The 13,281-nt window shown below is 38.9% G+C and overlaps 5 protein-coding genes and 1 non-coding gene across 6 annotated transcripts; 1 reads left to right on the forward strand and 5 right to left on the reverse strand.

Moving 5' to 3' along the window:
* The first annotated feature begins 846 nt into the window (after positions 1 to 846).
* WALSEDRAFT_t104 lies at positions 847 to 927 on the forward strand. Its single transcript has one exon. It is a non-coding gene; the product is annotated as a tRNA-Pro (tRNA).
* A 518-nt stretch (positions 928 to 1,445) lies between these two features.
* WALSEDRAFT_30582 (hypothetical protein) lies at positions 1,446 to 3,203 on the reverse strand (the record flags this gene model as incomplete). Its single annotated transcript, XM_006960717.1, has 2 exons — positions 1,446 to 2,975; positions 3,021 to 3,203. The coding sequence occupies 2 exons, from the start codon at positions 3,201 to 3,203 to the stop codon at positions 1,446 to 1,448; spliced, it is 1,713 nt and encodes a 570-aa protein (XP_006960779.1).
* A 273-nt stretch (positions 3,204 to 3,476) lies between these two features.
* Positions 3,477 to 4,997, reverse strand: WALSEDRAFT_61601 (RNA-binding domain-containing protein). Its single transcript, XM_006960718.1, has 4 exons — positions 4,945 to 4,997; positions 4,857 to 4,895; positions 4,721 to 4,810; positions 3,477 to 4,672 (listed from the first exon to the last, which is right to left on the reverse strand). The coding sequence occupies exons 1-4, from the start codon at positions 4,966 to 4,968 to the stop codon at positions 3,533 to 3,535; spliced, it is 1,293 nt and encodes a 430-aa protein (XP_006960780.1). The 5' UTR covers positions 4,969 to 4,997; the 3' UTR covers positions 3,477 to 3,532.
* Positions 4,998 to 5,197: 200 nt separating this feature from the next.
* On the reverse strand, positions 5,198 to 9,524 carry WALSEDRAFT_58889 (mannose-1-phosphate guanylyltransferase). The gene is made up of 6 exons (XM_006960719.1): positions 9,503 to 9,524; positions 9,441 to 9,457; positions 8,740 to 9,396; positions 8,296 to 8,695; positions 7,039 to 8,250; positions 5,198 to 6,990 (listed from the first exon to the last, which is right to left on the reverse strand). Exons 1-5 carry the CDS (start codon positions 9,514 to 9,516, stop codon positions 8,238 to 8,240), a joined length of 1,101 nt encoding a protein of 366 aa, XP_006960781.1. The 5' UTR covers positions 9,517 to 9,524; the 3' UTR covers positions 5,198 to 6,990; positions 7,039 to 8,237.
* Positions 9,525 to 9,599: 75 nt separating this feature from the next.
* Positions 9,600 to 11,955, reverse strand: WALSEDRAFT_61603 (Pkinase-domain-containing protein). The gene is made up of 10 exons (XM_006960720.1): positions 11,734 to 11,955; positions 11,584 to 11,683; positions 11,518 to 11,533; positions 11,362 to 11,470; positions 11,233 to 11,317; positions 11,018 to 11,183; positions 10,929 to 10,970; positions 10,808 to 10,880; positions 10,665 to 10,759; positions 9,600 to 10,619 (listed from the first exon to the last, which is right to left on the reverse strand). Exons 1-10 carry the CDS (start codon positions 11,885 to 11,887, stop codon positions 9,723 to 9,725), a joined length of 1,737 nt encoding a protein of 578 aa, XP_006960782.1. The 5' UTR covers positions 11,888 to 11,955; the 3' UTR covers positions 9,600 to 9,722.
* An 84-nt stretch (positions 11,956 to 12,039) lies between these two features.
* On the reverse strand, positions 12,040 to 12,949 carry WALSEDRAFT_70816 (hypothetical protein; the record flags this gene model as incomplete). Its single annotated transcript, XM_006960721.1, has 5 exons — positions 12,845 to 12,949; positions 12,685 to 12,796; positions 12,477 to 12,640; positions 12,338 to 12,429; positions 12,040 to 12,293 (listed from the first exon to the last, which is right to left on the reverse strand). Exons 1-5 carry the CDS (start codon positions 12,931 to 12,933, stop codon positions 12,040 to 12,042), a joined length of 711 nt encoding a protein of 236 aa, XP_006960783.1. The 5' UTR covers positions 12,934 to 12,949.
* Between the last annotated feature and the right edge of the window lie 332 nt (positions 12,950 to 13,281).

Below are 13,281 nucleotides of genomic sequence, written 5' to 3' on the forward strand. Positions count from 1 at the left end.
CGAGCGCCGTTACTACCTTCTTTTGCTTCCAAGCATTTTGAATGAATTCAGTGACATATAGTAAAGCATCGTCTGTACCGGAGCCCTTCCTACACCCAAAGTGCGTACTCGGGATTAACTTTCTGGTATCTAATTCATATTGTAGTCTCTTTGTCATGACAGTTTCAATCAGCTTCGAAAGATGGTTGAGTAGTGAGATCGGACGATAACTACTCGCTTCTCGGTATGACTTCTTATTCGGCTTTGGAATCACAATGCATGTCGCTTCTTTGAAACATTTTGGGTAATGTCCAAGGCGCAAGGAGCTATTCGCTATCTTTGTCAATATGGATACTATTATCGGCGTGAATTCTTTTATGGCAGAGACCTGAATGTTATCTGGTCCTGCCGCTTTCCCAACTTTCATTTTATTTATAGCCACCGTCATTTCCCAATTTGTAATTTCCTGGAAAGACCCGTCAAGTGTATCGTCGGGTCGCGTTCCCAGGGCCGAAGTGGGATTGATGTCTTCACCTTGTAACAGGTGTTTGAAGAGTGTCTGAGCCTGCTCTTCTGGGCTAGCAGTAAGGGTTTTATCTGTTTTAAGCAAAGGGGGCACAAATGGTGACGGGATGCCACCATTTTTCACGTATCTGGCTGCTTTATGGACTTCATTTGGTTTGATATTTTCTAAGAAGTTTCTCTCGTAAAGGGCTTGAAGAGCTTGTGCGTTCCTGAGCATTGGACCTAATTCGAACCGAATGTTGATCTTGGTTATCTTTCCGAAAAATGAAACCGCAAGAGGTGAAAATTTTACGTAAAACATAACAAACTATTTACAACTCAATTGAGATCGTAAAAAATAACGGCTCGATGGTCTAGGGGTATGATTCTCGCTTTGGGTTACCAGCTTGCGAGAGGTCCAGGGTTCAAATCCCTGTCGAGCCCCAAATTTTAAATTTATAATTTCAAATGATCTTTTTACTTGCATTAAGTTTGATGAATGTATTTTTATGTCAAAAATTACTTTGAATAGAATGGCTTGTGCTTATTCTCAAATATGATAATTTTTTTACTCACCCGTTCTGTGATGATATGTCCCTTGTATAGCTTTCATTGTCGCCTTGTTTCTTTTCAAACCGCGTTGTTATTGACTTTATACATCAGCTCCTAATGCGAAATTGACGTTATACATGCGGCACTTGTGTTTTTGTTCCAACATGCAGACACTTAGATAGCGAATTTGGACATCACCCGTAGCTGAAAAAAGAAATCATCACTAGACAGACAGATGCTATTTGAAATAGAAGTTACTTGTTGTTCTTGTTCTTTTAGAGATACGCCGATTGAAACAAATTAGACATGTTCCACATTCCACATACATCATTTATCATAAAATATAATGCAAGTCATATTTAAATTTATACATATCAAAGAAAAATAAGGATTTTCCTGCAAAAAATAACTTAGTATTGCAATTCAACGTCATCCCCACCTGCAACGGTATCTAAATCTTCATAAGTGTTATTAGATTGTGCACGTGGATCAAGTTTTGCACCTGGTGGTGGTGGTGGTTTAGGTAAGTTGCTCGCTTGTGAGGGTTGTGATTTATAATTATTTAATGGTGCTTCTCTATAACTTGGTGGTAAAGTATGTTGTGGTACACTCTGAGTCCATGCTGGTATACCCGCAGATTTATACCTCTTATTCTGAGAATTATGGTGATCATCATATGAACGTTTATTACTAGTAAATTGACTAGTTGATTGTATTGACTGTTGATATTGTTTTGCTGGTATACGACGATTCATAGATGCAGGTAAATCTGTTGGTGGTAAAATCTTATGTGGATCAGCTAAAAAGTTATTAAAAGCTTGTAAATCTATTAAATTATCACTTGAAACTAATTGGTCATGTTTGTTCAAAATATGCTTTTCTATAAACTCCAATGCTCTAAACAACTTCGTACATTCTAAGCATCTAAATTTATTCTCATCTTCTTTCTTAACTAATTTGTTAGCGACGAGTGAGACTTCTTTATCATAATCAATACCACCAATTTTTGTATAATCTAGATTTTGGTCGATTATTATTGAAATTTTCTCATCTAGATTCTTTATCCAATTATCCTGCGGTGAAATTCTATCATCACTTTGATCAGCGTAGTCATTGTCAGTCTCCCTATAAAACATGGATGATTTCCTTTGTAATTCTTCTTTAAAGTCGTTTATAGATGCGGAATAGTAACAACTATTGAAAGCTTGTCGTAGGTAAAGTATGTAGAAGTCCAGTTCTTTCTTTATACGCTGTATGTCATCTACGATGTTCAGATGCTTTATACGGTTATTTATGTGATCAGATATCGATATAGGATCATTTGATTGTGTGTTTAAGTTATTATAAATAGATTCCAAGTGGGTTGTAAGTTTTCTAATATTTGATAGATCCTGCCTCAATCTGTCCGGACTGTTCGTAATGCCAGGTGCAACTCTCGCCTTTGTTGTAATCGGTTGATCAGTTTTAGTGAGGAAGAGAGTGAAATCATCAATTTTAGGATTCTTGAGGGTGGTTTCGAGGAGTTCATTGACGTCTACAGACTTGTTAAAGTTAATCCAACCAGTTCTATGGAAACGTTTAGCGGGCTGTGGATCAGATATAGCCAAGTAGTCGAAACCTGGGATAGTGTTTAGAAAGTCTTCGAGCTTCTCCCTTGAGAGATCTGGAGGGATGGATTTGATAAAAATTTGCGGATTCTCTGGTGGATCTAGTGTGTATGGCAAAGTGAGATACTTCTCCTGTGGTAACTTTTTACGTGAGTCTGGAGGTTTATCGTAGGAAATAGAATCGTAATGACCATCGTTTAGGTTAGTGATGAAGGTATTTGGATTGTTATTCCAGCCTTTTATTCTCAGTTTGTTCCTCAATTCCTTGAAAGAATCGTAATACTTTTCCTGAAACCAGGGTTTAGATTTTTGTTGCAAGAAGAGAGTAAAGTACTGGTGGGTGTTAACTAGTAACTAGTGGCTAGAAAGCAAACGCACCTGTCTAGATAAGTAGTCCCTCTTGTATTCCTGATAACTCAAATAGCAGCTCTCTTTATCGTCCAACAAAGCAAACTGTTTAGATAATTTTAAATAAAACTGGTAGTCTTTATAGTTTATTAAATAATCTAAAGATTTCGGGTTTATTGGATTACTCTCTTCATTCTGATGATGATAGCTCATTATATAGGGATAAAACTACATTGATCACGGTTGATAGACATTTTCAGAAGATTTTTTATAATAATTTATAGGTAAAATTGGTTCTTTAGTATCTGGGTCAACTTGTGGCACAATCGAGGACTAGGGACTAGTAAGCACACTGAGACTGGGATGTATGCGGATAATATACCTTTCGTATTGACTCCTTATACGTCTCCTCCTTTTTCTTCTCTACTTCTCGGTTCTCCTCGACCTTCTTATCCTTTCCCACCAATTTATCTAAGAGTTTCATACCAGTAAAAAGCCAAGAATATTAATTTCTAACAAAAATAACAATAATTTAAAATTTTCTAATCGAAAGTCATCTTCTTTCCTTGTGGTGGTGCAATAGCCCCTGTTCTATTTGGGTTGCCACCTCTGCCTCTTGGGGCCCCTCCTCTGCCACCGCGACCGCCGAATCCACCTCTACCTCTTGGTGCGCCACCTTGTCTGTCTTTTGGTGTGCTGAAATCTAATCTGATAACTCTACCGTCGAGTTCGCTGCCTGCTGCACCATCAATAGCTGCTTTCGCTGTGTCAACGTCTGCGAATGAGACATATCCGAAACCCTTTGGTGCACCAGTTTCTCTGTCAGTTGGTACTCTAACACTCTCAACAGAGCCGAATTCACCGAAGAATTCCCATACTCTGTCTTCATTTGTGTTGAATGAAAGGTTACCAATGAAGAGTGTGTTTGAAGGATCGCTACGTTGGTCACCGAATGATTTAGCTCTCTTTTCTGGGTTTGGTGCGCGTGGTACACTCAAATCAACTCTGACTGGTCTACCGTCGATTTCTTTGCCAGCGAATTGGTCCATAGCCTTAACTGCCAATTCATGTGATTCGAATTCAACGTAACCGAAACCTCTTGAACGTCCTGATTGTCTGTCGAGTTGAACTCTTGCTGTCTTAACTGGACCGAGTTGTTCGAATTCTGATTTCAACCAATCGTCATCAATGTTCCATGATAATTGTCCAACGAAAATTTGTGGTGTGTTATCCAAGGTGATAGCTTCTGCTGCTTCCATGTCATCGGCTTTACGCTTCTTTGATGGTTCCTCTGCAACTGGTGCTGGTGCTGCAGCTGGCTTTTCAGCTGGCTTTTCGTCTTCCTCATCTGATGATGAGTCTGATGAGTCTGAAGAGCTATCAGCCTTCTTAGCCTCTTCCTTCTTGGCAGCTGGCTTCTCGTCATCGGATGAGTCTGATGAGTCTGAGGAATCGCTGTCGTCTTTCTTAGCAGCTGGCTTCTCGTCTTCACTATCTGATGAGTCTGAGCTGTCTGATGAGTCACTGCTGTCTTGCTTCTTTGCCGCTGGCTTCTTAGCGTCTTCCTTCTTAGCTGCTGGCTTTTCATCATCTGATGAGTCTGAGCTGTCTGAGGAATCTGAGGAGTCACTGCTAGCTTCCTTCTTAGCAGCTTGCTTCTTAGCAACTGGCTTCTTCTCATCCTAAAAATAAAGTTAGAATTACGAAAGAGTGGAAAATTTGTAACACACCTCGCTATCAGAAGAGTCAGAGCTATCAGAGCTGTCAGAGGAAGAAGAAGCTGGCTTTGGTGGAGGTGTAGGTTCCTTCTTTGCAGCCTTCTATAGAATACTGTTAGAAATAGCGTATAACGCAAATTTAACAAACCTTCTCCTTCTTATCCTTCTTTTCTTTCTTTTCTACGGACTATATGGAGTGTTTAATAGGTGTTTACAGTTATTCACTCTCTATTCACCTTAACGACGTCTTTTTTTCCCATTTTCTAAATCTATCACGAAGATTAACTGGAAGCAAGAAAACGAACTTTGAATTGAACTTTCTAGGAATAAAAAAAATTAATATTTAATATGGTAACTTATTAGTTATTACTAGTTTATTTATTCACGTTATTATATAGGGTGTCCCCGCACTCTTCCGTTGGTTATCAAAAGTGTGTCTTTATTAGAGTTTCACCGTTATAGACAGTTTTACTAACAACTAAACTATAGAAATATCCGAGAATCGTTTACAAAGTACAAGAAGAACATCCAAAGCCAATCGAAAGCTCTAGAGACGATGATGGCAATATCACAATCTACTCACCAGTTGACATAACAACACCAAATCCAAATGGACAGGAATTTGATTGTTTATATCTCGATATGAACGGTATCGTACATCCATGTTCACATCCAGAGAACAAACCAGCTCCTGAAACTGAGGAAGAAATGATGAGGGAGGTTTTCTTATACACAGAAAGAGTAGTCAATATGGTTAGACCGCGTAAATTACTAATGATGGCTATTGATGGTGTAGCTCCACGTGCTAAGATGAATCAACAACGTAGTCGTCGTTTTAGATCTGCTCAAGAAGCAAAAGAGAAGGAAGAATCTAAGCAGCAATATTACAAAGAAATGGAATCTCAAGGTCATCAATTTAGCGATGAACAGAAAGGTAAGAAAGCTTGGGATAGTAATGCAATTACCCCTGGTACTCCTTTCATGGATTTACTTGCTCAATCTTTGCGTTACTGGGTGGCTAAAAAGATGAACGACGACCCTGGTTGGAAGGGTTTACAAGTTGTCATATCCGATGCATCCGTACCTGGTGAAGGTGAACACAAAATTATGGATTACATACGCAGACAGCGTTCACAACCGAATCACGACGCCAATACTGAGCACGTCATTTATGGTCTTGATGCAGATTTAATTATGTTGGCATTAGCAACTCACGAACCAAACTTTAAAGTTCTCCGTGAGGATGTTTTCGCCCAATCTGATAAACAAAGACAAAAGAACAAAGGTAGTAGAGGCGAACCACAGCAATTGAAATCTGAGGTTGAAAAGAATAAAAATCAACCTGCAGAACCTAATCCATTTATTTTCCTAGACGTTACAACACTAAGAGAATACTTATACTTCGAGCTGAAATTACCAAATATGCCATTCCCTTACGATCTAGAGAGGGCAATAGATGATTGGGTATTCATGATTTTCTTCGTCGGTAATGATTTCTTACCACATTTACCTTCACTGGAGATCAGAGAAGGTGCTATTGACACTTTACTCGCAATTTGGAAGAGATCTTTACCACTCATGGGAGGTTACGTGACAAAGCATGGTGATGTTAACCTACCGAGAGTTCAGATGATTCTCGACGGTCTGGCTAGCTCTGAAGATGAAATTTTCAGACGCAGGAAAGAAACTGAAGATAGACAAGATAGGAATCAAAAGAGACGTAAAATTGAACAACATAAGCGTGACTTAGAATTACGAAACAAAGGTTCAAATAGGGCGCCCCTACCAGAAAATAGGAATATGGATCTTTCAACAGAGAGTAGCACAAATAGCATGAATGTTGGTGGCGTTGAATACAAAAATCAGTCAGAGTTTATCGGTATAAAAGACAACAATGATTTGATTGCTAATAGACATAAAATTAGAATGGCGAATATGAACGCAGCTGAAATGCTTAAAGCTCAGATGAGTGGTGGTGTGAATATTCCGAATGAGGCTCCCGCCCATGAGGGAGATGATAGCCACAAGCGTAAGCATCCTGATGAACAACCTGACGATGAACAAGTACCTGGCATAAAGGTCACCAAAACTGAAGCAGATGATGAAGAGCAGGGTGAAGAATCGGCTCCTCCACTTGCTAATGAAGCAAACAAACTGAAAGTCAACGCTGATGGTACTGTCGAACAAGAGGATATCGTCAAGTTGTGGGAACCTGGCTACAGAGAGAGATACTATAGACAGAAGTTCGGAATTGAATTGAGTGATGTTGAAGAACGTAGAAAGTGAGTAAAAGTGGACTTATAAGTTATTTTCAACTAACAAACAAACAGGATCGTTCATAAATACTTGGAAGGATTGTGTTGGGTACTCAAATATTATTACCAAGGCTGTCCATCCTGGAAATGGTATTATCCGTATCATTACGCACCATTCGCTGCAGATTTCGAGAATATCCAAAGTTTACCAATTAATTTCGAATTAGGTGAACCATTTAGGCCATTTGAACAATTAATGGGTGTCTTCCCAGCTGCTTCTGGTATACACATTCCTAGGCCATTCAGTAAATACATGACGGAAGAAGACTCACCAATACTTGACTTCTACCCGGAAGATTTCCAAATAGACATGAATGGAAAGAAAATGATTTGGCAAGGTGTTGCCCTGTTGCCATTTATTGATGAAAATCGCCTAACTAAGGCATTGAGTGAACGTTATGATGACTTAAGTGACGATGAAAAGAGACGTAACGAGAGAGGTAAAGAAACACTTATGATCAGTGAAAGTCATCCGTTATATGACCAAATTTGCCAACTTTACACCAAACGTAAAGGCAATTCAGTTATGGAATTAGACGTTCAAAAAGCTTCAAGTTTGGCCGGATTTGCTGAATCCGATCCTGAAGTTATCCCTGGATCTACTTTCTACTCGCCATTAACGAGTTTAGACGATCAGCCAGATTTAGTTGATGATAAGAGTATAGCTGTACGCTACACCTTCCCAGAGCAGCTCCATCCACATAAGAGTATTATTCTTAGGAGTTTTAAGCACAAGCCAAAGCAATTGACTCAATATGATATCGAAAAAGCTCGCAATGGTGGTGATAACCATAGAGGCGGTGGTAGTCATAATCAATTTAGAGGAAACAATTCTGCAGTTCCAACTTCAATTTACAATGGCCCAGGTCGTCCTCCAAGACCTTCTTATGGACGTCCTCAAAGACCACCACCAAGTTATATTCAAGGTAGACCAACTGGTGCTCGTCCACCACAAGGTGTCTTCTCTCCTTCTTTGGGACACACACATGGTAGACCACGTCCTCCTCCTCCAACAATGGGTATGGGAAGACCACGTCCACCACCGCCAACAGGTGGTTTCAGAGGTAATTATGGGTCAGCTAGACCACCATATCAAGGACATCCAGGAAACCAGAGGAGATATTAGTTATAATTTGTATTATTTAGTTATAATATTAAATAGTAGTTTTTGTACAAATAAATTTCTAACTTTTTTTGCAATAATTTTTCATCGTCTACATGACAATCCTAGGTAATTGTTAACAGTTAATGGATGATTTTCTCACTACTCACTTTGGTTCAGTAATTGATTGTGAGATAGACTTGTGAGGGAGAACAGACGCGCCATTGATATGTAACTCATCTTTTACGACGACATCATCACCTAAGACGGCGATATTCTCAATTCTAACCCACCGACCAATCGTACAGTTCCAACCGACGATTGTCGAGTGTATCCAACTGTGATCTCTGATTCTAGATCCATCCATAATGACACATCTTTGCAGACGGACACCTTTACCTATTTTAACGTTAGGACCAACGACGACATTTGGTCCAATTAAAGCACTTTTGTCTATCTCTGCAGAAGGGTCTACGAGAACGTTGCCGCCGTTTACCCAATTTTCAGTCTGGACATCGACCAACTTGGTAGAATCGAATTTATTAAGGTGAGAGAGGTATAAGCATGTTCCTGTAGGATGTTAGAAAGAGTACTTTTAAATATTCCCGACTAACCGTGTATATAGTCTTTAGGTTGACCAACATCAGCCCAAAATGATTGCAAATCAAATGCATGTAGTTGTCTATCTGATGCCATAGGTGGGAATACTTCCGTTTCTATAGACGTTGGTTTGAGGTCTATACGATTAAGCATAGATGGATCAAATATGTATATACCGGCGTTTATTCTGTTACCGACGAAAATTTTTGGCTTTTCTACGAATCTTTCAATTTCAGAGCTATTCTCTTTTATTACTACTACACCATAACTAGATGGTTCATCTACTTTTGTAACCATGATTGTACCTTCACTTGAATGTGAATTATGGAAATCACGAAGCTGTTCGAATGGATAACTACAGGTAACATCGCTATTTAAAACGAAGAAAGGGGCATCATCCTTCTTTAAGATATTCTCAGCCAATTTGATAGGACCTGCCGTACCAAGTGGTTCAGATTCAACTGAGAAGTGTATCTTTATATTATATTTTTCTTCACATTCTTTAAGTACGTTCTCCATTATTTCTGGTCTGTAGTTCACAGCTAAAACAATATCTGTGACGCCAGCTTTCACGAGTGCTTCTATCTGGTGTACGATCATAGGTTTATTGCAGAATGGTACGAGTGGTTTAGGTAACGTCAAAGTCAGTGGTCTTAACCGTGTACCGAAACCTGTGTTGTTAGTATTACCTACAACTATGAATCTAGCTACACACCTCCTACTAAAATCAAACTAGTAAATTGTTAATACAACGCTATTTATTTACAACAAACTTACGCTTTTAATCCCATGATGATGTGTTCTTTTTAAGAAGTCAATCAGGACAATGCGTAGGCAGCTACGTCCCCGCCCAGGCACGAGAAACTAAAATAACTGGATATCAATTTAAATGTCTATCTACAATGTGTAAGTTACATGTATAATTTATATTGTGAACTTGTGAATGAGCGCGAATAGTTAAAAAATCGTTACATTGGTTATTTCATCGGTAAAACACTTAATGCTTAACTTGCTTACGTTCCCTTAGTGCATAATTATCCGATGCTTTCTTCTTTCCATATTCATCATGATTTTCATCTGATGCTTCAGCAGGTAACTTTCTCTTTAACATTGGCGACAAATGCTGTAACTGTAACTGTGACATATCAGCGCTGCAACTTATATCAGATTTTGGATTGTAATTCTGTCCATTCTTGTTATTAGATGGTAATGGTGATGAGCTAAACATATTCTGGTTTGAATAATTCGATGAAGGTATACTGAATTTTGGAGGTGAGGAACTATCGTCATCTTGGAAAAATCCATTCCTGTATGGTGTACTATCAGCATTGCTAGAATTTTTCAATTCGCCTTGTAATGCCTGTATTTGATTCTTGATATTCTCATCTTTTTCTGTTGAGTCTACAACATTTACGTGATTTCTGTTGTTAAACTTTGGTACTGGAATTGGTGGTGGTGGTGCGGTTCTTGATGCCTTCAATGGCTCTCCTGATAACCACGGGTGATTCAGGGCATCTTTCAATGACATTCTTGTCTTTGGATCTGCTACTAATAATTTACTTATAAAATCAATAGCGTTACTTGATAATCCCAATTTTTCTAGTATATTATAATCAACTTTACGCTTCAAGACTCTTTCATGAAGTGGTTCATCTTCTTGTTCGTCGAATGGTGATGAATTTGTCAGCATCGCATAAATTATAACGCCAGTACTCCAAGAATCTACCGCTTGATCGTATCCTTCCGCTCTTTTAAGAACGACTTCTGGTGCTAAATATGAAGGTGTACCACACATCGTCTTGAGATGTGTCTGACTGTCTACTGCTTTAGCTAAACCGAAATCTGTAACCTTAATTTGGGGTGATTCCGTGTCTTTTGTGCAAAGTAGGATATTCTTGGGAATGTAAGTTAAGACAAATGACTCTAAGTCAATACTTACCTCAGGCTTTAAATCACGATGAGTGATACCTTTCTCATGGGTATATGCCATTGCTGCGCACATTTGTCTAGCAATTTCTTTCGTTTCGTGCTCAGCTTTTGTTTTGTTAGTTGCTGTTGGTGCAAATAAGCTGATACACTCACACAGACCGCCTCTGTTAATGATGTAGTCTAATAAGTCGCCTCCAGCAGCAAACTCAATGACTAAGTATATCACCTAAGATGGTGTTATTCGATTGCCAAAGTACTAAGCGGCACTACTCACCTGGTCGTCCTCAAATATGTCACAAAATCTAGCTATGTTTTCCTTGGATGGATGTCAGTGTTGTTTCTGAATCGGGTTTATTCACTTGCATGGTCCAATATCTTGATGATTCCAATTTCACGTTCAAACATCTTCAGGGTTTTTTGATTCATAGCAAACTTATGCTTAGCGATCTGTTTTATTGCTCTCGGAATACCTGAACTCCGTTCGTAGGCTTTTTTCACTGTCGCAAATGATCCTTTCCCAATCTGTGCGCTGTTGGTGGCATATAAGATGGTGTTTTGGCCACTTTTCAAGAACATACCCAATTTCATACTTCGCAAACACACCACCACCTGCGTTCTCATCTATACTTTGAGCTTTTTTAGGGCGTGGTCTGAATATATACCCTTCACACTGTCAGGTGTTTAACATGGATATAATCAAGACATACGGTAATCGTCTCCGGATCCAGGCGCATTTGACAGTGGATTACCGAAACTAACCTCGTCTCCGGGCATTAGTCTCCTCTTTACGCCTCTTCCACAGCGAACCTGGTTTATCTTGGGTTTTGTTAAAAGATTGAAGTATGTTATAGAAGTATACGTACATATGTACCATTTGAACTATTTATTGAACTTAATTGGGCGATTCTCTTGCGTAAAAGTAGACTCACCTCGTGTCTTCTAAGAAGATGACGATTTCGGTGCTAGCTGAACCAGCATCGTCTGTGTTATCATAATCACCTGTCTGGTATATCTTGCAATGGTTATTACCTAGTCATCTCTATTAGAACTGGCTCATCTCTGCTGTAGAATGACTCAACTGATCTTCTTTCCGGTCAATATAATATCATTCTCTTGTGGATGTCTACCAAATCTATACAATGGCTTCTCATTCAAGAACGTCACGCTATTGAGATCTCTTCTCCCGACTGGCATGAGAACACCCCAATAGCCAGGTTCATTTGGGTTTGGCATTGATGACGTACGCTGGGTCTGTGTAACTTGCTGTGTCGGTTGCGTACCCTCGTAGCCTTCATCCTGATAAATCGACATCGTAAATGATCAAGACGCGTCAGAATAACTCAAGATAAAGAAATTTATAAAATAAAAAATAAAATAAATACAATCTACTTGTTCTTCTTTTCTGTTAAAGAGCTTGGCGGCATCTGAGCAAGCGTCGTGTTTGATTGCTTTGGTGTAGGTGAGATTGCTAATAACGCCTTAATAGCGAATATCAATATTGGTGTCAAAATACCGAAACTAATGAACAAGGCTGATAGTAAAGGCGTCGTGAAGTAGTTGAATCCAATAGCTGGGGATGTAATTATTAGAGCGTGATTAGGGAATCTTGTTTGTATGGTCGATAATGGTAATTTATGTACTGCCAACTCGTCAGATGGGTTATTATAAGGTAGTTCAACTCACGTAGCTTATTTATATACTCTTTACGCTTTGATTCTGATAAACCATCGAGCGTTTTCGCTGTTCCTTTCACATTTATGACTGACTTCTTATCACTACGGCTCGGTGAGATATACTTGAATACATAGCAACGCCTACTAACCTCGATACTGAATCATTCTCTTTATAGTTGTGAACTTTCGACTTGCATGTCCTAGAAATCAACTGTGCGACATCCGATGGCTGTGATAAAGCATCTGAGATGCTGTATGATGATTCATAGAAAGCGAATTGGCTAGTAAATCTCTGGAGGTCGCTCTCTTGAAGCTAACAACATATTAGACGATGCCTGAATAGAGATGACTACCCACAGTTGGTTGCTCAATAACAACGACGGTATCTAGATCACAAAGATCATTTTTCGATAGTTGCTTTATATCATTACTGCTAATAGGATTCCTCATTCTGTCTATCCCAGATGACCTAAACATCGATAAGAGAGAGCTCTAAGGATAGATGGCGATATCTTACGCTTCAGTTGACGCTATAAAGAATGGTGATCCTGCCTGGCATGTACTAGCTAACAATCCTGCAGCTACTATTGATAAATCAAGTCTCATGATGATCGTGAGCTACAAAGAACTTTAACCATTCCTATCATGACTAAATGGCACAATTATTTTATTTTAAGTATAAAACAAGATGATGGCAGTAATTATCAATTATATTGCTTTTGAATGATATTGAAATCTACACTACCTTATGTCATTCTGTTGTATAGTTAGGAGAATACAAGTTAAGGAGAGATGGAATAGTTTAGTAGATAGCACTAGCGTATGTGTGGTGCATCTCTCTTTAAAACCATCTTCGAAGCGTTTACAGGTATGATTTCATGGTCTAAGAATTATAACACTCCGAACGAAGGTTAGAGGGGGATGACAAATAGAACAGTATATAAATTCACCCAC

This window comes from Wallemia mellicola (assembly GCF_000263375.1).
Source record: "Wallemia mellicola CBS 633.66 unplaced genomic scaffold WALSEscaffold_34, whole genome shotgun sequence".
Taxonomy (NCBI): domain Eukaryota; kingdom Fungi; phylum Basidiomycota; class Wallemiomycetes; order Wallemiales; family Wallemiaceae; genus Wallemia; species Wallemia mellicola.

What these genes read in the sequence shown, in the direction of transcription:
- WALSEDRAFT_61603 (XM_006960720.1), bottom strand. Translation starts at nt 11,887, where the DNA reads ATGCCAAACCCAAATGAACCTGGCTATTGGGGTGTTCTCATGCCAGTC. An exon ending in TGGATCCGGAGACGATTACC is followed by an intron (nt 11,318 to 11,361) that starts GTATGTCTTGAT and finishes GACAGTGTGAAG; the next exon opens with GGTATATATTCAGACCACGC. An exon ending in TTTGCGAAGTATGAAATTGG is followed by an intron (nt 11,184 to 11,232) that starts GTATGTTCTTGA and finishes TGCCACCAACAG; the next exon opens with CGCACAGATTGGGAAAGGAT.
- WALSEDRAFT_58889 (XM_006960719.1), bottom strand. An exon ending in ACCTAAAGACTATATACACG is followed by an intron (nt 8,696 to 8,739) that starts GTTAGTCGGGAA and finishes AACATCCTACAG; the next exon opens with GAACATGCTTATACCTCTCT.
- WALSEDRAFT_61601 (XM_006960718.1), bottom strand. Translation starts at nt 4,968, where the DNA reads ATGGGAAAAAAAGACGTCGTTAAG. An exon ending in GAAAAAAAGACGTCGTTAAG is followed by an intron (nt 4,896 to 4,944) that starts GTGAATAGAGAG and finishes CACTCCATATAG; the next exon opens with TCCGTAGAAAAGAAAGAAAA. An exon ending in CTGACTCTTCTGATAGCGAG is followed by an intron (nt 4,673 to 4,720) that starts GTGTGTTACAAA and finishes CTTTATTTTTAG; the next exon opens with GATGAGAAGAAGCCAGTTGC.